The 27962-nt window shown below is 49.0% G+C and overlaps 1 protein-coding gene across 1 annotated transcript in view; it reads right to left on the reverse strand.

Annotated features, from left to right (window-relative positions):
• Positions 1-27337, reverse strand: part of LOC134983851 (oocyte zinc finger protein XlCOF6-like) — a 32595-nt gene extending 5258 nt beyond the window's left edge. Inside the window, exons 1-5 of the mRNA XM_063949473.1 lie at positions 27281-27337; positions 19777-19807; positions 15654-15732; positions 15434-15535; positions 14881-15276 (exon numbers count right to left, since the gene is read on the reverse strand). Of these exons, the coding sequence (XP_063805543.1) occupies positions 14881-15276; positions 15434-15535; positions 15654-15687 (532 nt within the window). The 5' untranslated portion in view covers positions 15688-15732; positions 19777-19807; positions 27281-27337. The remainder of the gene's footprint in view (positions 1-14880; positions 15277-15433; positions 15536-15653; positions 15733-19776; positions 19808-27280) is intronic.
• Between the last annotated feature and the right edge of the window lie 625 nt (positions 27338-27962).

Genomic DNA, 27962 nt, shown 5'->3' on the forward strand with positions numbered 1-27962 from the left:
TTACCATCAGTAACCACCTATTACTGACTCCACCCACTGCGCAGTGGGTGGGTACTACGCTGCCACCAGATTCTTTGTTGCCATGGAGTCTGGAACCATGGTACTGCTCTGTATGCGTCGACACGCTGTATTACCACACCTGCATGGTGTTGACAAATCACTACTAGTCACTGGACTAGGCCTCCACACGGTAGCTGGTGGGAGGCGGATCTTGGAGATGCTGAGTGGACCCTGGACAGCCGTAAAACTGAACTATGTTTGGCATAGCACTGCAGGTCACAAGATGAAGCGGTCGTCTTGAGGCAGATGTTTATTCACTCAAACAGTCTTAAAATAGACTCTTCCCTATTGCTAGTGGCAACAGCAATACAGCAAAATGTTTACAGCAGAGTGAAAATGGTATAATACCTCTGGAGGCTCACAGGCCTCCTCTTTTTTTCTTACTCCAATACACATACCACAGGGGGTAAGTCCACCGTGCTGTTCTCAACCAATCATTGTTTACCCATGTGATGTGCATGCCTTGGCCACATGCAGAGCTAACATTGTCCTCTGTGGACGGTGGGGAGTAGTCACTCTCCTTTGACCGTCCCATCCTGGAGGGTTGTTATCCGCCCTGGTGACGTTCAGTCTAGGCAGGGGGAAGCTTTCTCATCAAACTACTTCCATGAATCTGCCCGGGTACCCAGCTCACCATCTCCCGCCTAAACTTGGGCTCCAGAGATGGGAGGCCTAGATCCCCGGTTAGGGTTTCCTGCCCACCGAGGGTGATCCCTATGGAGCTCCAGAAAACCATTCAGCTTGTTTTAAAGCTGAGCTGCTCCTCTCTCTCTCCCCATGATACTTCCATGTGGGAGGCTAGAGAGGAAGGCATTCCATTTTTGGGGAAAAGTACTGGAGGAATCCATCTGCCGGCACAGTAATGGATTCCCCCCCTCCTGGGACACACAACCAAGTAAGTTCATTTCACTTTAAATACAATTCAAGTACACTATACACATTGTTGCTTAAATATACACTGAGCCAGTGCCCTGCACAGGCTCCAAATACCCAGGCACTGCAGTGCCTCACCATACTATTATATATATATATATATATATATATATATATACATACACACACACATATATATACACATACATATATACACACACACACAGTGTTCGCAAATGTATTTTGCCCAGATCGGAGGACGGGGACTCACTTTTCTAAAACGTGTGGGTCCCCGAGGACGCGCTGCACTGCTGCCAATTCCTGGCTCTCAATTGACTGCACTTCCTGCCTGTAAAAGAGGAGGTGGAGCCTTACCACTACCAGTCCTCTGGTGGTGCCTTCCCCTCCTGGTCACATGCAGCCGCGGATTCACACGGGGGCCGGGCAGAGAGTGAAGACGGCTCTACGGCTGCTCTACGCTGTGCTGCGGGTAGGAGGTGAGCGCCGGTGACAGCGTAAGTGCTGTGGGGTAGGGTAAGTAGCCTAGGAGCGGGTGGCTGAACTTGGTGGTGGCTTTCATTGCATGCCTTGTGTGTCTTCTGGGAGTGTCATGGGCTTGTAGACCGACCTCAGTGGTTGTTTCAGGCGTCCACTACAGTAAGTTTCCCTGATATTCCCAGCGCCATTCACAAATAGACCAAGCTAAGGATCTATGAGAATATAACATGAATCTACTGTGCAGGCACTGCTGGTACCTGTGGTACACCCGTTACTTCTGGGATCATCCTGTCAAGCTGCCTAAAACGTCTGCTTCTGTCAAAAGCATTTATACAAGTGATCTGAGCCAGGGCTACATCATATAAGGCTAGAAATGAGAAACCACACCGGCATCCCAATCGCAGCACTGCCGACACCTAACACCCCCATACCCAAAGCCTAACCTCCCCCCAGCAGTGCCTAAACCTAACCTCCCCTTACTCACAGCCTAACCTCCCCCCAGCAGTGCCTAAACCTAACCTCCCCTTACCCACAGCCTAACCGTTACCTCCCCCCAGCAGTGCCGACACCTAACCCCCCTTACCCACAGCCTAACCTCCCCCCAGCAGTGCCTAAACCTAACCTCCCCTTACCCACAGCCTAACCCTAACCTCCCCCCAGCAGTGCCAAAACCTAACCCCCCCTTACCCACAGCCTAACCCTAACCTCCGCCCAGCAGTGCCTAAACCTACCCCCCTTACCCACAGCCTAACCCTAACCTCCCCCCAGCAGTGCCTAAACCTAACCCCCCTTACCCACAGCCTAACCCTAACCTCCCCCCAGCAGTGCCTAAACCTAACCCCCCCTTACCCACAGCCTAACCCTAACCTCCCCCCAGCAGTGCCTAAACCTAACCACCCTTACCCACAGCCTAACCCTAAACACCCCCCAGCAGTGCCTAAACCTAACCCACCCTCCTTAGTGCCTAACCCTAACCTCCCCCCAGCAGTGCCTAAACCTAACCCCCCTTACCCACAGCCTAACCCTAACCTCCCCCCAGCAGTGCCTAAACCTAACCCCCCTTACCCACAGCCTAACCCTAACCTCCCCCCAGCAGTGCCTAAACCTAACCCCCCCTTACCCACAGCTTAACCCTAACCTCCCCCCAGCAGTGCCTAAACCTAACCCCCCTTACCCACCACCTAACCCTAACCTCCCCCCAGCAGTGCCTAAACCTAACCCCCCTTACCCACAGCCTAACCCTAACCCCCCCTTACCCACAGCCTAAACCTAACCCCCTTACCCACAGCCTAACCCTATCCCCCCAGCAGTGCCTAACCCCTTACACACAGCCTAACCCTAACCCTATCACCCTTCTCTGCAGAACTAACCCCCCAAGAAGTGCCTAAACCTAACCCCCCTTACCCACAGCCTAAATCTAACCCGCCCCCTTAGTGCCTAACCCTATCCCCCCTCACTGCAGCCTAACCCTAACCTCCCCCACCCCATACCCTATACCGCCCCCCTGGGTGTGCCTAAACCTATCCCCCCTCCCGCACGCTAAACCTGTGGCGGCGGGATCCTGATCTCCTCGGGATGCCGGCATCGGTATTCTGGCGGCTGTCGGGATTCCGGCGTCGGTATTACGGCTGCCGGGATCCTGAATGCATACCTCCGGTATGATAACAGCCCAGCAGCATTGTCACCCTCTCGCTCCCCCTGCAACACTTTTGTAGCGTCTAAGGCCCTCATTCCGAGTTGATCGCTCGCTAGCTATTCTTTGCAGCGCAGCGATCAGATAGTCGCCACCTATAGGGGAGTGTATATTCGCTTTGTAAGTGTGCGATCGCTTGTGCGGCGGAGCGTTGCAAAAACATTTTGTGCAGTTTCTAAGTTTCTAAGATCATTTCGGAGCCGGAATTGACATCAGACACCCGCCCTGCAAACGCCTGGACACGCCTGCGTTTTCCCAAACACACCAAGAAAACGGTCAGTTGCCACCCACAAACGCCCTCTTCCTGTCAATGTGGTGCATACACATGCGCAGTAGTAATCTGTTCACTGTGCTGCGAAAAACTGCAGCAAGCGATCAACTCGGAATGACCCCTAAATCCAGTCTGGGGCTTCTATTATAGCAGCACCATAAACCCATTACATATATTAAATGTATTATTTACTAATGTGTTTAGAAGCATTTATTGTCCTGTTTTTTAATCATATAAATGTTCTGCCTGCTGCAATGTGTATAACGTGCTCTACCTGGTGCAATGTGTATAACGTGCTCTACCTGGCGCAATGTGTATAACGTGCTCTACCTGCTGCAATGTGTATTACGCGCTCTACCTGGTGCAATGTGTGTAACGTGCTCTACCTGCTGCAATGTGTGTAACGTGCTCTACCCGCTGCAATGTGTATAACGTGCTCTACCCGATGCAATGTGTATAACGTGCTCTACCTGCTGCAATGTGTATTACGCGCTCTACCTGCTGTAATGTGTATTACGCGCTCTACCTGCTGCAATGTGTGTAACGTGCTCTACCTGCTGCAATGTGTATAACGTGCTCTACCTGGTGCAATGTGTATAACGTGCTCTACCTGCTGCAATGTGTATAACGTGCTCTACCTGCTGCAATGTGTATTACGCGCTCTACCTGGTGCAATGTGTATAACGTGCTCTACCTGGCGCAATGTGTATAACGTGCTCTACCTGGTGCAATGTGTATAACGTGCTCTACCTGCTGCAATGTGTATAACGTGCTCTACCTGCTGCAATGTGTATAAAGTGCTCTACCTGCTGCAATGTGTATAACGTGCTCTACCTGCTGCAATGTGTATAACGTGCTCTACCTGCTGCAATGTGTATAACGTGCTCTACCTGCTGCAATGTGTATTACGTGCTCTACCTGGTGCAATGTGTATAACGTGCTCTACCTGCTGCAATGTGTATAACGTGCTCTACCTGGTACAATGTGTATAACGTGCTCTACCTGCTGCAATGTGTATAACGTGCTCTACCTGCTGCAATGTGTATAACGTCCTCTACCTGCTGCAATGTGTATAACGTGCTCTACCTGCTGCAATGTGTATAACGTGCTCTACCTGCTGCAATGTGTATAACGTGCTCTACCTGCTACAATGTGTATAACGTGCTCTACCTGCTGCAATGTGTATAAAGTGCTCTACCTGGTGCAATGTGTATAACGTGCTCTACCTGCTGCAATGTGTATAACATTCTCTACCTGCTGCAATGTGTGTAACGTGCTCTACCTGCTGCAATGTGTATAACGTGCTCTACCTGCTGCAATGTGTATAACATTCTCTACCTGCTGCAATGTGTGTAACGTGCTCTACCTGCTGCAATGTGTATAACGTGCTCTACCTGCTGCAATGTGTATAACGTGCTCTACCTGCTGCAATGTGTTTAACGTGCTCTACCTGCTGCAATGTGTATAACGTGCTCTACCTGCTGGAATGTGTATAACGTGCTTTACCTGCTGCAATGTGTGTAACGTGCTCTACCTGCTGCAATGTGTATAACGTGCTCTACCTGCTGCAATGTGTATAACGTGCTCTACCTGCTGCAATGTGTATAACGTGCTCTACCTGCTGCAATGTGTATAACGTGCTCTACCTGCTGCAATGTGTATAACGTGCTCTACCTGCTGCAATGTGTATAACGTGCTCTACCTGCTGCAATGTGTATAACGTGCTCTACCTGCTGCAATGTGTATAACGTGCTCTACCTGGTGCAATGTGTATAACGTGCTCTACCTGCTGCAATGTGTATAACGTGCTCTACCTGGTGCAATGCGTATAACGTTCTCTACCTGGTGCAATGCGTATAACGTGCTCTACCTGCTGCAATGTGTATAACATTCTCTACCTGCTGCAATGTGTATAACGTGCTCTACCTGCTGCAATGTGTATAACGTGCTCTACCTGCTGCAATGTGTATAACATTCTCTACCTGCTGCAATGTGTGTAACGTGCTCTACCTGCTGCAATGTGTATAACGTGCTCTACCTGCTGCAATGTGTATAACGTGCTCTACCTGCTGCAATGTGTATAACGTGCTCTACCTGCTGCAATGTGTGTAACGTGCTCTACCTGCTGCAATGTGTATAACCTGCTCTACCTACTGCAATGTGTTTAACGTGCTCTACCTGCTGCAATGTGTATAACGTGCTCTACCTGCTGGAATGTGTATAACGTGCTTTACCTGCTGCAATGTGTGTAACGTGCTCTACCTGCTGCAATGTGTATAACGTGCTCTACCTGCTGCAATGTGTATAACGTGCTCTACCTGCTGCAATGTGTATAACGTGCTCTACCTGCTGCAATGTGTATAACGTGCTCTACCTGCTGCAATGTGTATAACGTGCTCTACCTGCTGCAATGTGTATAACGTGCTCTACCTGCTGCAATGTGTATAACGTGCTCTACCTGCTGCAATGTGTATAACGTGCTCTACCTGGTGCAATGTGTATAACGTGCTCTACCTGCTGCAATGTGTATAACGTGCTCTACCTGGTGCAATGCGTATAACGTTCTCTACCTGGTGCAATGCGTATAACGTTCTCTACCTGGTGCAATGTGTATAACGTGCTCTACCTGCTGCAATGTGTATAACGTGCTCTACCTGCTGCAATGTGTATAACGTGCTCTACCTGCTGCAATGTGTATAACATTCTCTACCTGCTGCAATGTGTGTAACGTGCTCTACCTGCTGCAATGTGTATAACGTGCTCTACCTGCTGCAATGTGTATAACGCGCTCTACCTGGTGCAATGTGTATAACGTGCTCTACCTGCTGCAATGTGTATAACGTGCTCTACCTGCTGCAATGTGTATAACGTGCTCTACCCGCTGCAATGTGTATAACGTGCTCTACCTGCTGCAATGTGTATAACGTGCTCTACCTGCTGCAATGTGTATAACGTGCTCTACCTGCTGCAATGTGTATAACGTGCTCTACCTGGTGCAATGTGTATAACGTGCTCTACCTGCTGCAATGTGTATAACGTGCTCTACCTGCTGCAATGTGTATAACGTGCTCTACCTGCTGGAATGTGTATAACGTGCTCTACCTGCTGCAATGTGTGTAACGTGCTCTACCTGCTGCAATGTGTGTAACGTGCTCTACCTGCTGCAATGTGTATAACGAGCTCTACCTGCTGCAATGTGTATAACGTGCTCTACCTGCTGGAATGTGTATAACGTACTCTACCTGCTGCAATGTGTATAACGTGCTCTACCTGCTGCAATGTGTATAACGTGCTCTACCTGCTGCAATGTGTATAACGTGCTCTACCAGGTGCAATGTGTATAACGTGCTCTACATGGTGCAATATGTATAACGTACTCTACCTGCTGCAATGTGTATAACGTGCTCTACCTGGCGCAAAGTGTATAATGTGCTCTACCTGGTGCAATGTGTATAACGTGCTCTACCTGGTGCATTGTGTATAACGTGCTTTACCTGCTGCAATGTGTATAACGTGCTTTACCTGCTGCAATGTGTATAATGTGCTCTACCTGCTGCAATGTGTATAACGTGCTCTACCTGGTGCAATGTGTATAACGAGCTCTACCTGGTGCAATGTGTATAACGTGCTCTACCTGCTGCAATGTGTATAACGTGCTCTACCTGGTGCAATGTGTATAACGTGCTCTACCTGGTGCATTGTGTATAACGTGCTCTACCTGCTGCAATGTGTATAACGTGCTCTACCTGCTGCAATGTGTATAACGTGCTCTACCTGGTGCAATGTGTATAGCGTGCTCTACCTGGTGCAATGTGTATAGCGTGCTCTACCTGCTGCAATGTCTATAACGTGCTTTACCTGCTGCAATGTGTATAATGCACGCTACCTGATGCAATGTGTATAACATTCTCTACCTGGCGCAATGTGTATAATGTGCTCAACCTGGTGCAATGTGTATAATGAGCTCTACCTGATGCAATGTGTATAACGTGCTCTACCTGGCGCAATATGTATAACGTGCTCTACCTGGCGCATTGTGTATAACGTGCTCTACCTGGGGCAAAATATGTATAACGTGCTCTACCTGGCGCAATGTGTAGAACGCGCTCTACCTGGCGCAATGTTTATAACATGCTCTACCTGGTGCAATGTGTATAATGCACTCTACCTGGCGCTGTGTGTATAATGTGCTCTACCTGGTGCAATGTGTATAATGAGCTATACCTGGTGCAATCTGTATAACGTGCTGTACCTGGCGCTATGTGTATAACGTGCTCTACCTGGCGCAATGTGTATAATGTGCTCTACCTGGTGCAATGTGTATACCATGCTCTACCTGGCGCAATGTGTATAATGAGCTATACCTGGTGCAATGTGTATAATGAGCTATACCTGGTGCAATGTGTATAACGTGCTGTACCTGGCGCTATGTGTATAATGTGCTCTACCTGGCGCAATGTGTATAATGTGCTCTACCTGCTGCAATGTGTATAACGTGCTCTACCTGCTGCAATGTGTATAACGTGCTCTACCCGGTGCAATGTGTATAACGTGCTCTACCCGGTGCAATGTGTATAACGTGCTCTACCTGGTTCAATGTGTATAACGTGCTCTACCTGGTTCAATGTGTATAACGTGCCCTACCTGCTGCAATGTGTATAACGTGCTCTACCTGGTGCAATGTGTATAACGTGCTCTGCCTGCTGCAATGTGTATAACGTGCTCTACCTGCTGCAATGTGTATAACGTGCTCTACCTGCTGCAATGTGTATAACGTGCTCTACCTGCTGCAATGTGTATAATGTGCTCTACCTGGCGCAATGTGTATAACGTGCTCTGCCTGGCGCAATGTGTATAAGCAGCACTACTGAGTGGTGCAATGTGAATTGGTACTATGATGTGGCCACGCCCCTTCTCAACGAAGTCATTCCCCTAAATTTTTACTGCACGCGCTCCGCGCACACTGACTTTGCTTTTCGCTATGGGAGGGGGAGCACCAATTCACTTTCTGACAAAATATTTAGTTACATGTCTGGTGCAGAGTGTCCGGTATAGCTACACAGCCCAGCAACACTGTCACCCCCCCCCCCCCCTCCAGCACTGTCACCCCTCCTCCCCCTTGCAGCACTTTTGTAGTGTTCAAATCAAGTCTGAGTTTTTATATTTAAATCATTAATAAGAACCTTAATTCCGTTGGAAACCAGAAAAGGACAGGTAGGACCCCAACTTTTAAAAGTGAGGGGTCACTGGGACCCACTTTTTTGGGGGCTCATCGCGATCACTCCCTGGAGCGCTGAGGTGACGGGAGCATAGCTATCAGACCCCAGCGCCCTACTACTACCCGCCGCATAGGGAGCCGGTTAGCCTGGACCCCGTGAGCAGCGCACATCCCTGCAGCCATACGGTCAAGCTGCTCCCACAACAGCTCAGTGGGGTTGAGATCTGGTGACTGCACTGGCCACTCCATTACAGACAGAATACCAGCTGCCGGCTTCTTCCATAAATAGGTCTTGTATAATTTGGAGGTGTGCTTTGGGTCATTGTCCTCTTGTAGGAAAATATTGGCTCCAGTCAAGCGCTGTCCACAGGGTATGGCATGGCGTTGCAAAATGGAGTGATAGCCTTCCTTATTCACAATCCCTTTTACCTTGTTCAAATCTCCCACATTACCAGCACCAAAGCAGCCCCAGACCATCACATTACCTCCACCATGCTTGACTGATGGCATCAGGCACTCTTCCAGCATCTTTTCACTTGTTCTGAGTCTCACAAATGTTCTTCTGTGTGATCCAAACACCTCAAACTTCGATTCATCTGTCCATAACACTTTTTCCTCTGTCCAATGTCTGTGTTCTTTTGCCCATATTAATCTTTTCCTTTTATTGGCGTTTTCTTTGCCACTCTGCCTAGAAGGCCAGCATCCCGGAGTCACCTCTTCACTGTAGACATTGACACTAGTGTTTTGCGGGTACCATTTAATGAAGCTGCCAGCTAGGACCTGTGAGGCATCTGCTGCCAGTTAGGACCTGTGCGGCGTCTATTTATCAAACTAGAGACTCTAATGTACTTGTCTTCTTGCTCAGTTGTGCACCGGGGCCTCCCACTTCTCTTTCTACTCTGGTTAGAGCCTGTTTGTGCTGTTCTCTGAAGGGAGTAGTACACACCGTTGTAGGAAATGTTCAGTTTCTCAGCAAGTTCTCGCATGGAATAGCCTTCATTTCTAAGAACAAGAATAGACTGTTGAGTTTCACATGAAAGGTCTCCTTTTCTTGCCACTTTCAGAGTATAATCGAACCCACAAATGTAATGCTCCAGACACTCAACTAACTCAAAGATAGCCCAGTGTTATAGCTTCTCTAACGAGCAAACCCATTTTCAGCTGTGCTAACATAATTGCACAAGGGTTTTCTAATCATCCATTAGTCTTCTACCACGATTAGCAAACACAATGTACCATTAGAACACTGGAGTGATGGTTGCTGGAAATGGACCTCTATACACCTCTGTAGATATTCCATTAAAAACCAGACGTTTGCAGCTAGTACAGTCATTTACCATATCAACAATGTATAGTGTATTTCTGATTAATTTAATGTTATCTTCATTGAAAAAAACAGTGCTTTTCCTTAAAAATAAATAAATGTCTAAGTGACCCCAAACATTTGAACGGTAGTGTATGATCTGGTGCATCTGAAGATGTGAACCGGACCACTAGCTCAGGAGATCCAATTGAAATGTTCTGGCATGGAACCTTCCATACTGGATCGCCTCGTATGAGGCTAACATCTTTCCCAACAATCTTATGCAAAGATGGATGGAGATCTGATTCAGTCGTATAACTGCTCGGACCATATCCTGGAGCGTCCTTGCCTTGTCCTCTGGGAGGAACACTTTCTGAGCCACTGTATCCAGAAACATTCCCAGGAACAGGAGCCACTGAGTAGGCTCCTGTTCCTGGGAATGTTCCTCAGAAGTAGGGACTTCTGTAAATTGAAGATCAACCCATGATGTGACAGAAGCTGAATAGTGCGGCCTATATTGAGCAATAGAAGCTCCCTGGATCTCACCTTTATCAAGAGCTCGTCTAGGTAAGGGACAATATTGATCCCCTGGACTCGGAGCTGGAACATCATCTCCGTCATCACGTTTGTGAAGACCCTTGGAGCTGTGGCCAGGCCGAAGGGTAGCGCCTGGAACGGGTAGTGATCATTCAAGCAGGGCAAACCGTAGGTAAGCCTGGTGAGGCGGTCAAATCGAGATATGGAGATAAGCATCCTTTATATCAAACAAAACCATGAACTCTTGTTCTTCCAGACCCGCAATCATTGCTCACAAGGATTCCATTGTGAACTCGAAAACCTTTAGTGAAGGATTCAAGGATTTTAGATTCAAAATAGGCTTTAACGAAACCGTCCAGTTTTGGTACCACAAACAGGATGGAGTAGTAACCCAATCCCTGATATTGTAGTGGCACTGGAACAATGACTTGGGACTGGGCCAACTTTAGTATGGCCTGTTGCAGCGTTACTCGTGTATCCTGCAAAACTAGTAAACTTGATTAGAAAAATCGTTGGGGAGCAGCACTGCTGAACTGCAGCTTGTAGCCAAGAAATTAGGTCCTTTACCCAGGCATCCTGGCAGGAGCTTTCCCAGATGCGGCTGAAGTGACGCATGTCAGTGTCCGGAGCCTTACCTCCGGCGCGGTCTCATGGGTGTTGCGATCCCGGTGGTTGGCGCAGTTGCGGCGGCACGGAGCTGCTTGCAGTGGGTCCTTGGGCGCATGTGCGGCTTCCGGAGGTCAGGGGCCGGTGACCCGGATGCTGTGGCGGGTAGTTGCTGCAGCAGAGCCCTCTGGTGGTGAATCTGTCTCAGGAAGTCAAGGCCGGAGCTGGGTTAGCTTAAGTGCTGCAGCTGAGAATGTCCCCAGTGCTGGGGGTGGCCATGTTGGAGACCTGAGATCTGCCAATGAAATCCACACTCTGTATCCAGCCAATCCAGTGTAGTCTTCCCTTATAAAAGGGAGACTGGCTCAGGGAGAGAGTGCCAGTGCTTCAAGTTACTTTCCTGTGAAAGTTGCTACAGCTCTGTGCTCCCAGGCTGCTCCTGGTTCCCTGGTTCCCATCATCTGTCCATGACCTATCACTGCTGCAGTCCTGTCGCTTAACCCGGCGCCACTCGTGGAGGCGCTCACGGGGCTCCCGGTCGTAAAGGGGCTTCGGGTTCTAAACGTTGGTTCCTACGAGCGTCTCGCAAGCTCAAGCCACAGTCTTTGCTTCTTCCAGATTTGAGTTTTCAGCCTCGCTTTCCAAGCCCAAGCCACAGTCTTCATTTCTTCAAAGTCAGAGTTTCTCAGCCTCATCTACCAGTCACAAGCCACAGTCTTTCAGTTCTTGTAAAACCCAGTCTCCTTCAGCCTTCTCTACCAACCACAAACCACAGTTTTTCAGTTCCGCAATACCGGTGATCTTCAGCTCCATTCCTCACCTCGTTTAATCATAGACTTCAGTTCATTATTCCGTGTCTTTCAATTCCTCAAGTATCGGTGTACAGTTTCTTCTTCATTAAAAACACAGTTATTCTTCTACAGAGTTCTCATTCTTTTTATGCCCTCCAGCCAACTCTAACACCCACTAGTCCTCCACCTCATGAGGAAGAACTACATTCAACCTCCTCGTCTACTTCCTACACAGTCAGCTGTCCTCCCAGCCCAAGCTCGATTGCCAATCTCCACCGATCGTGACCACGCAGCCGAGATACCACCTCGAGATCCCCTCAGGGTTGGGGGGGGGGGGGGGGGGGGCACCATCATGCCAAGGCCCTAGTGGAAGCTGAACTGGTGCTTTGTTACCGAGAACCTGCGGCGGCTGGTTTTCTTGTTTTGCCTCTGGTGCCTCTCACTCATTTGAGGTGCCAAAGGCTCTTGATCTGAACCTGGCAGTCCGAAAGGACTGGGTAAGACCTCCCGGGGTGGGAACGCCTAGCCAGTGGGGCCCCAGAGGGGAGAAACGTGGATTTACCCACAGTAACCTTTGAAATCCATGTATCCAACTCAACCCCGAATAGCCACTCCCCTGAAAAAGGAAGAGACTCCACACTCTGCGCTTGGAATCTGCGTCCGCTATCCACTGATGCAGCCACAAAGTTCTGCGCGCCGACACTGCCATGGCAGTAGTCCTAGCGTTAATAGCACCTATTCCCTTGAGAGAGTCACACAGGAGGCGTGCAGTGTCCTGAATGTGCTTTATGAGAGTCACCAGGGACGTATATCTCCAGCAAGGCTTCCTTGAATTTGACTCGCCCATGTATGAATGGCATGTGTCATCCGGCAACCCGCTATCACAGGTCTTTGTGATACACCAGCTGCTGTGTAAATAGACTTTAATGTAGTCTCTATTTTCCTATCCCCAGGGTCCTTTAATGCAGAGGAGCCAGGGAATGGTAATAGCACTTTCTTTGATAGGCGAGAGACTGATAAGTCTACTGCCGGGGGCTCTCCCCAGTGTTTCCTACCATCAGGAGCAAATGGGAAAGTGTGCAGAAACCGATTTGTCACCTGGTATTTTTGATCAGGATTTTTCCAGGTTAACTTAAACATGTCATCTAGTTCCTTAGAATCGGGGAAAGTGACACTAGTTTCTTTTTCTGTGCTAAGAAAAACGACCGCTGTACGGCAGCGTCTTCCAAAGGGACTTTTATCACATCCCTGATAGCAAGTATAAGGGGCTCAATACCCTGTGCAGAAGGTAAATCCTCTTAATAGGATCCCATTCCTCCCCCTCCTCCTGTACCTCGTCCTCAGATTCTGAGAGTAAATCGTGCAGTCCACAACAATATGGACCTGAGCTAGGGGGGGGGGGGTGGGGGGGGGGACGGACTGTTTATTATTGGCCTTTGCAGCTAGGTCTGCTACAGCCTGCTGATTATTAGCAGTGAGCTGGGATGACATGTCTGCCATCATGGTTTTTATGTCACTGAGCCAAGATGGCTCCTGACCCTCCCCCCAAGTCTCCTCACTAACTTGGGAGGACTGGCTGCATTGTTCATATGAGTGGGAACCAGCCGCAGAGGGAGAGAATCACAGATAAGTATATTAAATAGCAAGCCTGCCCAGACTGGTATGTGAAAAGGACACACAGAGAGAGAGGAACGGCACACCCAAAGCCTGTCAGACCCATTGAGACTGCAGGCTGTTTATCACAGTATAACACAGGAGTCTTGTCCTTTTTAGGACACTATAGTGTGTATAATAGCGGCTCTCCCCTTATTTACACCGCTGTACCAGTTTCCTGTGTATCACAAGTGTCTGCAGGAGCTGTGTGTCCTTGCTGCTGCAGCTGTAAGCAGAGGAAAGAGCCAAAACGCCGCTGCTCCCGTTCTAAGGAAGCTCCGCCCCCTGTAACGGCATTGGAGCTCTATAGATATTTATACTGGCAATGTCTCCTAACAGGTGTAAAACGTAACATGAATGCCTGTTTCCACCACCGCTGCCAGTGTACACAGGGGGCTATAGCGGATCCCTCCGTAGAGCGTCCGTATGCCGCCCCTGTAATCGCGCTGCACCCTTGTGGGTCCCCTGGTTTGTACTCGCCACTCTTCTGACCTCCCGCCATTGTTAGGGGTGTGCGGCGTGCTGCGATTGCATTTGGAAGAAATTTAAAGTGCATCAGCTCCTTTGGACCCCATCTATACCCCATTGTAATAAGTCCCCAGTATCCCTTATGCATGTTAGAGAAAAAATAAATAAAGAGTAGTTTAAATATAGACCGGCGTGTGCTAATAGAGACACTCTCAGGGCATGTAATACCATAGACAGAGGTACTGCTAGCGACACACAGTGACATGATGTGAGGGGGAGAGCAGGAGTATAATAGGGGCTGATGTCTCCTGATGTATGAGATACACCAGAGAGTGTGGGGAGGAGGCTGGTCAGATCTCTGGGCTGGTACCACACAGTGACATGATGTGAGGGGGAGAGCAGGAGTATAATAGGGGCTGATGTCTCCTGATGTATGAGATACACCAGAGAGTGTGGGGAGGAGACTGGTCAGATCTCTGGGCTGGTAACACACAGTGACATGATGTGAGGGGGGAGCAGGAGTATAATAGGGGCTGATGTCTCCTGATGTATGAGATACACCAGAGAGTGTGGGGAGGAGGCTGGTCAGATCTCTGGGCTGGTAACACACAGTGACATGATGTGAGGTTAGAGCAGGAGTATAATAGGGGCTGATGGCGACTGATGTATGAGATACACCAGAGAGTGTGGGGAGGAGGCTGGTCAGATCTCTGGGCTGGTAACACACAGTGACATGATGTGAGGGGGAGAGCAGGAGTATTATAGGGGCTGATGGCTCCTGAATCCACACTGGGCAAATAAAGTTCCCTAATTTGTACTGACAGAGGAGGGTGTAGGATAAGAGATTGCTGTAGTTACTGAGGAAGGAGAATCTGTGACTCTGTTCTGTAATAAGTGTTTATTACTCACCTGTGCTGATATCTGTAGGGATCTCCTCCTCCTTACACTGCTGATCACCCCTCACATACGTCTCTTCTTCTCCCTCTGGATCTTCTGCCTTTATATCAGTCACATACGTCTCTTCTTCTCCCTCTATATCTTCTACCTTTATACAAGTCACATACGTCTCTTCTTCTCCCTCTATATCTTCTGCCTTTATATCAGTCACATACGTCTCTTCTTCTCCCTCTATATCTTCTGCCTTTATATCAGTCACATACGTCTCTTCTTCTCCCTCTATATCTTCTGCCTTTATATCAGTCACATATGTCTCTTCTTCTCCCTCTATATCTTCTACCTTTATATCAGTCACATACATCTCTTCTTCTCCCTCTATATCTTCTGCCTTTATACGAGAAAGACGTTCTACCTAAATAACCCAAAAAATACAATGGAATTTGCATACTGTTTGATTAAATTGAGGTTAAACAGTATAATATCAGTGTACTATACGCACACAGCTTCTCTGAACATCATATAATGACAGTCACTTTGGTGTATTGGATGATACCCTAAATCCCACCTACCTGATCCTCCTGTGCGATCCTGTGATTCTCCTCTGTACAGTCCTGGGAATACAGAGGACGGGGACATCTCTCTGGGGTATCTCTGTTACTGGGCCCATCTGTAGGAGACACACAGTGACTGAGTACAGTGTATATATGTGATTATCAGATGATGTGTGTACATAGGGGGCCCCATACCTGCTCTCCCCTGTACAATACATGACAGTCTCCTCTTACCCAGTGATGTGAGGGGCCGGTGATTCTCCATCATCACGACCTTGTACAGACCCCTGTGTTCCTCTATATACTCCCCCTCCTGCATGGAGACATAGACAGTGACATCCTGACACCTTATAGGCACCTGACACACACAGTGATACAGTCATCACCCAGATACATCCCCTGGTGTTACAGTATAATGTCCCATTCCCAGCAGTCACCTCTCCAGTCATCACCCAGACACGTCCTCTGGTGTTACTGTATAATGCCCCATTCCCAGCAGTCACCTCTCCAGTCATCACCCAGACACGTCCCCTGGTGTTACTGTATAATGTCCCATTCCCAGCAGTCACCTCTCCAGTCATCACCCAGACATAACCCCTGGTGTTACTGTATAATGTCCCATTCCCAGCAGTCACCTCTCCAGTCATCACCCAGACACATCCCCTGGTGTTACTGTATAATGCACCATTCCCAGCAGTCACCTATCCAGTCATCACCCAGACACGTCCCCTGGTGTTACTGTATAATGCCCCATTCCCAGCAGTCACCTCTCCAGCCATCACCCAGACACATCCCCTGGTGTTATTTTATAATGTCCCATTCCCAGCAGTCACCTCTTCAGTCGTCACCCAGAGACGTCCCCTGGTGTTACTGTATAATGCCCCATTCCCAGCAGTCACCTCTCCAGTCATCACCCAGACACGTCCCCTGGTGTTACTGTATAATGTCCCATTCCCAGCAGTCACCTCTCCAGTCATCACCCAGACACGTCCCCTGGTGTTACTGTATAATGCCCCATTCCCAGCAGTCACCTCTCCAGTCATCACCCAGACACATCCCCTGGTGTTACTGTATAATGTCCCATTCCCAGCAGTCACCTCTCCAGTCATCACCCAGACACGTCCCCTGGTGTTACTGTATAATGCACCATTCCCAGCAGTCACCTATCCAGTCATCACCCAGACACGTCCCCCGGTGTTACTGTATAATGTCCCATTCCCAGCAGTCACCTCTTCAGTCATCACCCAGACATAACCCCTGGTGTTACTGTATAATGTCTCATTCCCGGCAGTCACCTCTCCAGTCATCACCCAGACACGTCCCCTGGTGTTACTGTATAATGTCCCATTCCCAGCAGTCACCTCTCCAGTCGTCACCCAGACACGTCCCCTGGTGTTACTGTATAATACCCCATTCCCAGCAGTCACCTCTCCAGTCATCACCCAGACATGTCCCCTGGTGTTACTGTATAATGTCCCATTCCCAGCAGTCACCTCTCCAGTCAACACCCAGACACATCCCCTGGTGTTACTGTATAATGTCCCATTCCCAGCAGTCACCTCTTCAGTCATCACCCAGACATAACCCCTGGTGTTACTGTATAATGTCCCATTCCCAGCAGTCACCTCTCCAGTCATCACCCAGACACATCCCCTGGTGTTACTGTATAATGCACCATTCCCAGCAGTCAACTATCCAGTCATCACCCAGACACGTCCCCTGGTGTTACTGGATAATGTCCCATTCCCAGCAGTCACCTCTCCAGCCATCACCCAGACACATCCCCTGGTGTTATTTTATAATGTCCCATTCCCAGCAGTCACCTCTTCAGTCGTCACCCAGACACGTCCCCTGGTGTTACTGTATAATGCCCCATTCTCAGCAGTCACCTCTCCAGTCATCACCCAGACACATCCCCTGGTGTTACTGTATAATGCCCCATTCCCAGCAGTCACCTCTCCAGTCATCACCCAGACACATCCCCTGGTGTTACTGTATAATGTCCCATTCCCAGCAGTCACCTCTTCAGTCGTCACCCAGACACGTCCCCCGGTGTTATTTTATAATGTCCCATTCCCAGCAGTCACCTCTCCAGTCATCACCCAGACACATCCCCCGGTGCTACTGTACTCCCAAGTCTCCTCAGACCCCAGTCATGTCCCTTTATTATTACTATAGATATAAGTGATATCACTGTGACACTCCCAGATTCCCTCACCTCCCCAGTCATGTCCCTGTATTATTACTGTAGTACCCTAGCGATTTGAAGGCCTTGGGACACTATGAGGGGGCAAATCAATTAATGAATGTGTAGCTCTATAAGGTAATAGAGATGCTGCCAACTGATGTATACCATATGTGATAATAACTTGGATCTTTCTAGTGATCCAATAATGTATAGTGTGTTTATGCATGTTATTATTCTGTGCCTGCTGAAGGTGAGGGGACTCTGGTTAGCGTGCAGTGCGCGGGGGAGATCATGGAGAAGCTTCCAGAGGTCCCGTGTGCTGAGAGAGGTGGCTGGGCGTGTGTAGCGGCGGTTTTGTTGGTGGGCTGACTAAGGGGAGAGAAAAAGGCTGGCGGCTGAGACAAGGGAGATTACAGGAAGGCGGTTCCCTGCGAGTGAGAGAGCCCCTGTGGGGGAAAGGAATTGGATGTCTTCCGCTGTGGGTGAGAAGCGCTGTGTTAATTTTCCCTGGTGGACGCCGAGCAGGGACGTCCCGGTGGCTGGTTGTCACGGAGAATGCTGGGAGGCGGAGTGCTGGCGGGGCAGGCTAGTACATGGGAGGAGACAGCAGTGCAGGCAGCAGCTACCAGGAGTCCAGCAGTAGCAGACAGTTTACCCCCCGAGGCAGAGCTGAGTCCCTCATCCCATCCAACCCGCCGAAAGAGCCCGGTTGTTGGTGGAGGTGGAGTCTGGGGGGAGGTCCAGACCGGGCACACTATCATTGTAAGTGCAGGATGCCCCCATATAAATCCTGCTAATCTGCATACTCCCCTATCATCCTGTAACTATTAAAGTACCAGCCCCCAGCACAGTAGCACAGGGACCAGCAGCATCGGTGGATCTGAGGAGTATGAATATCACCTCTAGAGATTCCATATCCATTAGATAATGACCAGCCGGGTAGCAGTCATAGAGTGCGGGGTGTATAATGATGAAAGCAGCTCGGAGAGGGCGCAGGGTCACCTAAACTTGGAAATGATACAATAGGGAGACTAAGCACCCCTCACCTATCAGAGACAGGTGCCAATAACCGGGACTTCTGTATGTTCTGGAGCCACCCCCACGGATCTACAGTGGGGCTATGCTTATACTGGGACAGGTAACACAGATCATCACCCCACTATATGTAACGAGTAGACCACGGGTGTCAGGGATTCCAGGGTGGAGAGCTCTACGTACTACCTTCCTGTTTCAGGTTGTCTAGGAGCGCTACAATTAGATCTTCCATGGAAACCATGCTATTCATTGCCATGAAGTAGGGATTGCTCAACAATCATGAGGACAATTGCTCCAAGTGGAGACCCATACAACCCAGAGGACTTCTTATACACAGACACGAAAGGGCCGTAACCGTGCACGATTATAGTAAGAGAACCCGGGTGGTTTTTCAAACGCAGCTCCACAACTTTCTTGTGGAATCGTATTTTATGTATTGCATGCATTACCTTATGTATAGGTGGGGTATATTATTATGTATAGGTGGGGTATATTATTATGTATAGGTGGGGTATATTATTATGTATAGGTGGGGTATATTATTATGTATAGGTGGGGTATATTATTATGTATAGGTGGGGTATATTATTATGTATAGGTGGGGTATATTATTATGTATAGGAGGGGTATATTATTATGTATAGGTGGGGTATATTATTATGTATAGGTGGGGTATATTTTTATGTATAGGTGGGGTATATTTTTATGTATAGGTGGGGTATATTATTATGTATAGGTGGGGTATATTATTATGTATAGGTGGGGTATATTATTATGTATAGGTGGGATATATTATTATGTATAGGTGGGGTATATTATTATGTATAGGTGGGGTATATTATTATGTATAGGTGGGGTATATTATTATGTATAGGTGGGGTATATTATTATGTATAGGTGGGGTATATTATTATGTATAGGTGGGGTATATTATTATGTATAGGAGGGGTATATTATTATGTATAGGTGGGGTATATTATTATGTATAGGTGGGGTATATTTTTATGTATAGGTGGGGTATATTTTTATGTATAGGTTGGGTATATTACTAGAACGGTTCATGGTTTGAGTATTATATGATATAACTGTATAAGGTGGCCTATAACTTCTTACATATAAAACTAGTATACTTACCGGTGGAACTGTCTCCGTATCTGAAGAGAGCCTGAAATCACAAAGGAAAGGTACGAAAGGTAAATGTGCATAGTCCTATCTGCTTACATCACATACTAATGTCATAGGCGACCACTACAGGGGTAGGATATTTCTTAAGTGATTAGAGTACTGGGCTCTATATAGCTTGGGTGGAGGCACATTGCACATATACACTGTACCGCCAGGTAAAAGAGGGGTTATATTACTAAAGATATGCGATGTCACTGTAATGCTCCCAGATCCCCTCACCTCCCCAGTCATGTCCATGTATTATTACTATAGATATGTGATGTCACTGTGACACTCCCAGTTCCCCTCACCTCACCAGTCATGTCCCTATATTATTACTATAGCTATAAGTGACGTCACTGTGACTCTCCCAGATCCCCTCACCTCCCCAGTCAGGTCCCTGAATTATTACTAGAGATAATAAGAATTTACTCTCCGGTAATTCTATTTCTCGTAGTCTGTAGTGGAGGCTGGGGACTCCGTAAGGACCATGGCAAAAAGACGGGCTCTGCAGGAGACTGGGCACTCTAAAGAAAAGATTAGGTACTATCTGGTGTGCACTGGCTTCTCCCTCTATGCCCCTCCTCCAGACCTCAGTTAGGTAAACTGTACCCGGAAGAGATGACATTACAAGGAAAGGATTTTGGAATCCAGGGTAAGACTCATACCAGCCACACCAATCACACCGTATAACTCGTGATAATCAAACCCAGTTAACAGTATGAACAACAACTGAGCCTCATGAAATGGATGGCTCATAACAATAACCCTTTATTAAGCAATAACTATATACACGTATTGCAGAAGAAGTCCGCACTTGGGCCCTCATTCCAAGTCGTTCGCTCGTTCTTTTTCATCGCATCGCAGTGAAAATCTGCTTAGTACGCATGCGCAATGTTCGCACTGCGACTGCGCCAAGTTTCTTTGCTATGAAGATAGTATTTTTACTCACGGCTTTTTCATCGCTCCGGCGATCGTAATGTGATTGACAGGAAATGGGTGTTACTGGGCGGAAACACGGCGTTTTATGGGCGTGTGGCTGAAAACGCTACCGTTTCCGGAAAAAACGCAGGAGTGGCCGGAGAAACGGGGGAGTGTCTGGACGAACGCTGGGTGTGTTTTTGACGTCAAACCAGGAACGACAAGCACTGAACTGATCGCACAGGCAGAGTAAGGTTGAAGTTACTCAGAAACTGCAAAGTAGTTTGTAATCGCAATATTGCGAATACATCGGCCGCAATTTTAAGAAGCTAAGATACACTCCCAGTAGGCGGCGGCTTAGCGTGTGCAACTCTGCTAAAATCGCCTTGCGAGCGATCAACTCGGAATGAGGGCCTTGGGACGGGCGCCCAGCATCCACTACTGACTACGAGAAATAGAATTACCGGTGAGTAAATTCTTATTTTCTCTGACGTCCTAGTGGATGCTGGGGACTCCGTAAGGACCATGGGGATTTATACCAAAGCTCCCAAACGGGCGGGAGAGTGCGGATGACTCTGCAGCACCGAATAAGCAAACACAAGGTCCTCCTCAGCCAGGGTATCAAACTTGTAGATCTTAGCAAATGTGTTTGAACCCGACCAAGTAGCAGCTCGGCAAAGCAGTAACGCCGAGACCCCTCGGGCAGCCGCCCAAGAAGAGGCCACCTTCCTTGTGGAATGGGCTTTCACTGACTTTGGATGCAGCAATCCAGCCGCAGAGTGAGCCAGCTGAATCGCGCTACAGATCCAGCGAGCAATAGTCTGCTTCGAAGCAGGAGTACCCAGCTTGTTGGGTGCATACAGAATAAACAGCGAGTCAGTCTTCCTGACTCCAGCCGTTCTGGAAACATATATTTTCAAAGCCCGGACTACGTCCAGTAACTTGGAGTCTTCCAAATCCCGAGTAGCCGCAGGCACCACAATAGGTTGATTCAAATGGAATGATGATGCCACCTTTGGGAGAAATTGGGGACGAGTCCGCAATTCTGCCCTGTCCATATGGCAGATCAGATAGGGGCATTTACATGACAAAGCCGCCAATTCTGACACCCGCCTAGACGATGCTAAGGCCAACAACATGACCACTTTCCACGTGAGATACTTTAGATCCACGTTCTTAATTGGCTCAAACCAGTGGGATTTCAGGAAATCCAACACAACGTTAAGATCCCAAGGTGCCACTGGTGGTATGAAAGGAGGCTGAATATGCAGCACTCCCTTTACAAACATCTGAACTTCAGGCAGAGAAACCATTTCTTTCTGAAAGAAAATAGATAGGGCCGAAATCTGGACCTTTATGGACCCTAATTTTAGGCCCATAGTCACACCTGACTGTAGGAAGTGCAGAAATTGACCCAGCTGGAATTCCTCTGTAGGAGCCTTCCTGGCCTCACACCAAGCAACATATTTTCGCCATATACGGTGTGCTTTGCTGTCACATCCTTCCTAGCTCTAATCAGCATAGGAATCACTTCATCCGGGACGCCCTTTTCCATTAGGATCCGGTGTTCAACCGCCATGCCGTCAAACGCGGCAGCGGTAAGTCTTGGAACAGACAGGGCCCCTGTTGCAACAGGTCCTGTCTGAGAGGCAGAGGCCACGGGTCCTCTGTGAGCATCTCTTGCAGTTCTGGGTACCAAGTCCTTCTTGGCCAATCTGGAACAATGAGTATTGTTCTCATTCCTCTTTTTCTTATGATTCTCAGCACCTTGGGTATGAGAGGAAGTGGAGGAAATACATAGACCGACTGGAACACCCACGGTGCCACCAGTGCGTCCACAGCTGTCGCCTGAGGGTCCCTTGACCTGGTGCAATACCTTTTTAGCTTTTTGTTGAGGCGGGACGCCATCATGTCTACCTGTGGCAGTTCCCATAGCCGTACAATTTGCGTGAAGACTTCTTGATGAAGTCCCCACTCTCCCGGGTGGAGGTTGTGTCTGCTGAGGAAGTCTGCTTCCCAGTTGTCCACTCCTGGAATGAACACTGCTGACAGTGCTTGCACGTGATTTTCCGCCCAACGAAGAATCCTGGTGGCTTCCGCCATTGCCACCCTGCTTCTTGTGCTGCCCTGGCGGTTTACATGGGCGACTGCCGTGATGTTGTCTGACTGAATCAGCACTGGTTGGTCTCGAAGCAGATGCTCCGCTTGAATCAGAGCCTTGTATATGGCCCTTAGTTCCAGGATATTTATGTGCAGACAAGTCTCCTGACTTGACCGCAGCCCTTGGAAGTTTCTTCCCTGAGTGACTGCCCCCCATCCGCGGAGGCTTGCATCCGTGGTCACCAGGACCCAGTCCTGTATGCCGAACCTGCGGCCCTGGAGAAGGTGAGCACTCTGCAGCCACCACAGAAGGGACACCCTGGCCTTCGGGGACAGGGTGATCAGGCGATGCATCTGAAGATGCGATCCGGACCACTTGTCCAACAGATCCCACTGAAAGATCCTGGCATGGAACCTGACGAAGGGAATGGCTTCGTATGACGCCACCATCTTTCCCAGGACTCGCGTGCAGTGATGCACCGACACCTGTTTTGGTTTCAGGAGGTCCCTGACCAGAGTCACTAACTCCTGAGCCTTCTCCTCCGGGAGAAACACCTTCCTCTGTTCTGTGTCCAGAATCATACCCAGGAAGGGCAGACGCGTCGTAGGAATCAGCTGCGACTTTGGAATATTCAGAATCCAGCCGTGCTGCTGCAACACTTTCTGAGAGTGTGCTACGCTGATCAACAATTGCTCCCTGGACCTCGCCTTTATAAGGAGATCGTCCAAGTACGGGATAACTGTAACTCCTTGCTTCCGAAGGAGTACCATCATTTCCGCCATTACCTTGGTAAATACTCTTGGTGCCGTGGACAGACCAAACGGCAACGTCTGGAATTGGTAATGACAGTCCTGTACCACAAACCTGAGGTACTCCTGGTGAGGTGGATAAATGGAGACATGAAAGTACGCATCCTTGATGTGCAGAGATACCATAAAATCCCCCTCTTCCAGGCTTGCAATGACCGCCCTGAGCGATTTCATTTTGAACTTGAATCTCTTGAGATAAATGTTCAGGGATTTTAATTCAGAATGGGTCTTACCGAACCGTCCGGTTTCGGTACCACAAACATAGTGGAATAGTAACTCCTTCCCTGTTGAAGGAGGGGAAACTTTACTATCACCTGCTGGAGGTATAGCTTGTGAATTGCTGCCAGTACAACCTCCCTTTCCATGGGGGAAGTTGGCAAGGCCGATTTTAGGTAATGGTGAGGGGGCGTCACCTCGAATTCCAGCTTGTATCCCTGAGATACAATTTGTATAACCCAAGGATCCACCCGTAAGCGAACCCACTGGTTGCTGAAATTTCGGAGACGCGCCCCCACCACTCCTGGCTCCGCCTGTGGAGCCCCAGCGTCATGCAGTGGACTTAGTGGAAGCCGGGGAGGACTTTTGTTCCTGGGAACTGGCTGCATGGTGCAGCTTCTTTCCTCTCTCCCTGCCTCTGGCAAAAAAAGATGCACCTCTGACCTTCTTGCCTGAGAACGAAAGGACTGCATTTGATAATACGGTGCTTTCTTGGTCTGTGATGAAACCTGAGGCAGGAAAGTTGACTTTCCAGCTGTCGCTGTGGATACGATGTCCGAGAGACCGTCCCCAAACAATTCCTCACCCTTATAAGGCAAAACCTCCATGTGTTTTTTAGAGTCTGCATCCCCTGTCCATTGCTGAGTCCATAAGACCCTCCTGGCAGAAATGGACATTGCATTAATTCTAGAACCTAGCAGGCAAATGTCCCTCTGGGCATCCCGCATATATAAGACGGCGTCTTTTATATGTCCCAGGGTTAGCAAGACAGTATCCCTGTCCAGGGCATCTATATCCTCTGACAGAGTATCTGTCCAAGCTGCTACAGCACTGCACATCCAGGCTGAAGCAATAGCAGGTCTCAGTAGAGTACCAGAGTGTGTATACACGGACTTCAATGTAATACATCTTTCATTGCAATAATCATATAGCGGATGGCCATGGTCATTTTAGGCTATAATTGTGCCTCATCATCGTCGACACTGTAGTCGGCATCCGTGTCAACCATTTGAGATCGTGGGCGTTTATGAGACCCTGACGGCCTCTGACTCGCCTGGGCATGCCCGGGTTGAGAGCCCGGCTGTACCCCGGCTGCAACATCATCAAACCTTTTATGTAATGAGTTAACATTATCATTTAAGACCTTCCACATATCCATCCAATCAGGTGTCGGCCCCGACACCACATTTATCTGCACTTGCTCCGCCTCCCTGTAACCCTCATCAAACATGTCGACACAACCGTACCGACACACAGCACACACACAGGGAATTCTCTGACTGAGGACAGGACCCCACAAAGGCTTTTGGGGATGCCAGCACACACCACAGCGCTATATAACTCAGGGATATACACTACAACAAGTGATTACCCAATTGCTGCCGAATATATAACTTTTTGCACGTAAATTTATGTGCCCCCCTCTCTTTTTACCCTTCTGGTACCTGGATACTGCAGGTGAGAGCCTGGGGAGCGTCCTTCCAGCGGAGCTGTGAAGAAAAAATGGCGCTGGTGTGCTGAGGAAGAAGGCCCCGCCCCCTCAGCGGCGGGCTTCTGTTCCGCTTTCTGTGATAAAAAATGGCGGGGGATTTTACATATATACAGTGGCTGACTGTATATATGTAGGTTATGCCAAAAGGTACTTCAATTGCTGCCCAGGGCACCCCCCCCCCCCCCCCCAGCGCCATGCACCCTACAGTGAACGGAGTGTGCGGTGTGCTGTGGGAGCAATGGCGCACAGCTGCGGTGCGCTACCTTAAATGAAGACAGGAGTCTTCAGCCGCCGATTTCGCCGTCTTCAAGCTTCTGTTCTTCTGGCTCTGCGAGGGGGGCGGCGGCGTAGCTCCGGGAACGGACGATCGAGGACAGCTGCCTGTGTTCGAACCCTCTGGAGCTAATGGTGTCCAGTAGCCTAAGAAGCGCAACCTAGCTGTGAACAGGTACGTTTGCTTCTCTCCCCTCGGTCCCACGTAGCAGTGAGTCTGTTGCCAGCAGAAGCTCACTGTTCTTTAACTAGCAGGCTCAGGAGAGCCCACTAGGAGCACCCAGCTCTGGCCGGGCACAGATTCTAACTAACTGAGGTCTGGAGGAGGGGCATAGAGGGAGGACCCAGTGCACACCAGATAGTACCTAATCTTTTCTTTAGAGTGCCCAGTCTCCTGCAGAGCCCGTCTATTCCCTATGGTCCTTACGGAGTCCCCAGCATCCACTAGGACGTCAGAGAAATAAGTGATGCCACTGTGACGCTCTCAGATCCCGTCACCTCTCCAGTCATGTCCCTGTATTATTACAATAAATATAAGTGAAGTTATTGTGACACTCCCAGTTCCCCTCACCTCCCCAGTCATGTCCCTGTATTATTACTAGTGTTATAAGTGTAGTCACTGTAACACTCCCAGATACCCTCTCCTCCCATTCATGTCCCTGTATTATTACTATAGATATGTGATGTCACAGTGACGCTCCCAGGTGTGTGATATACATTTGCTTCATACTGAGCAATATTTTCAATCCCCACAATTACATATAATAAAATGAATAATAATAACAACAACAACACTAAAGGCTGCACCCCAGTATAAAAATAATAACAGATGTCTTTAAAAGCAGGACATCACCACCACTCCCAATGTATAATAATAATAATAATACCAGGACACCACAAGCTGCTGTCCCTGTATAATAATAACAGTACACAAAAACCTGCTCCCCCTGTATAACACTAATAACAACAGGACACCACAGGCCGCTCCCTCTGTATAATAATAACAACAGGACACCACAGGTCGCTCCCCCTGTATAACAACAATAACTGGACACCACAGATGGTAGATGCTAGAATCAAGTGGGCTAAGGGACCTTTTCCGTAAGGGGGAGGAGTTACGACGCAAGGGGGAGGAGCTAGGCCAGCGGGATAGTTCCTCTACTATCCACGCCACCAACTATTACCTTTAGTAATTAGGTGGTGAGCGAAGCGGAGCGGAGCGAGCCACCGTGCCCGAAGCGTGGCGAGCGAAGCGAGCCCGCGAGGGTACTTTTCGGGTACCCTGTTCGCCCGTAGCTCCTCCCCCTGGTGACGTAGCTCCTCCCCTCAATACGTCACAAGGTCCCTTTAGCCCCTCCGATATAGAACCAACCTACCACAGATTGCTCCTCCTGTATAATAATAATAATAATAACAGGACACCACAGGCTGCTCCCCCTGTATAGTAATAATAACAGGGCACCACAGGCTGCTCCTCCTGTAGAGTAATAATAACTGGACACCACAGGCTGTTCCCCCTATATAATAATAATAACAACAAGTCACCACAGACTGCTCCCCCTGTATAATAATGATAACAGGTCACCACAGGCTGCTCCCCCTGTATAGTAATAATAACAGGACACCACAGGCTGCTCCCCCTGTATAGTAAGACGCCATTACCTGATCTCCACGGACACTGGGAGACTGCAGCAGTCGATGAAAACTCACTTCCTGCATATGGAACGCACAGTACGGAAGTAAGGTGGAACGCACAGGCCGGAAGTAGGGCATGATTGGCAAAGGCTGCTTACGGGTTAATAGCCCCTACCCTCCTTCACCACGCCTTCTGTAATTACGATTAAAATACATGTCCTCAATGCGGGGTGCCGGCGGCCATTTTCTTGTAGACCAGTCCGGCAGCAGCAATACGTTCCCTGGCCGTATAGTGACGCCAGGAGCGGCGGCCATTTTCCCCTGGTCTGAGCTCCGCCTTCCTTCTATCATTCCCAAGAGGCAGCAGGAGCAGAGAGCAGCCATTGCTGTGTCTGGCAGCAGGTAATGATATTATTATTATTATTCTATAGGCTGAGCAGCTCTGGTGTCAGGTTCTGTATTACAGGGGGAGCAGCCTCTGGTGCCTTGTTATAGTGCAGCTGGAGCAGCCTCTGGTGCTGCATTATCCCTGTACAGGTGGCTCTAGTGTCCTATTACTGTAATACAGGTGGCGCAGACCCCGCCGTTACCGTAATACAGGTGGCGCAGACCCCGCCGTTACCGTAATACAGGTGGCGCAAGACCCCGCCGTTACCGTAATACAGGTGGCGAAGACCCCGCCGTTACCGTAATACAGGTGGCGCAGACC

Source organism: Pseudophryne corroboree (assembly GCF_028390025.1).
Source record: "Pseudophryne corroboree isolate aPseCor3 chromosome 3 unlocalized genomic scaffold, aPseCor3.hap2 SUPER_3_unloc_26, whole genome shotgun sequence".
Classification (NCBI taxonomy): Eukaryota; Metazoa; Chordata; class Amphibia; order Anura; family Myobatrachidae; genus Pseudophryne; species Pseudophryne corroboree.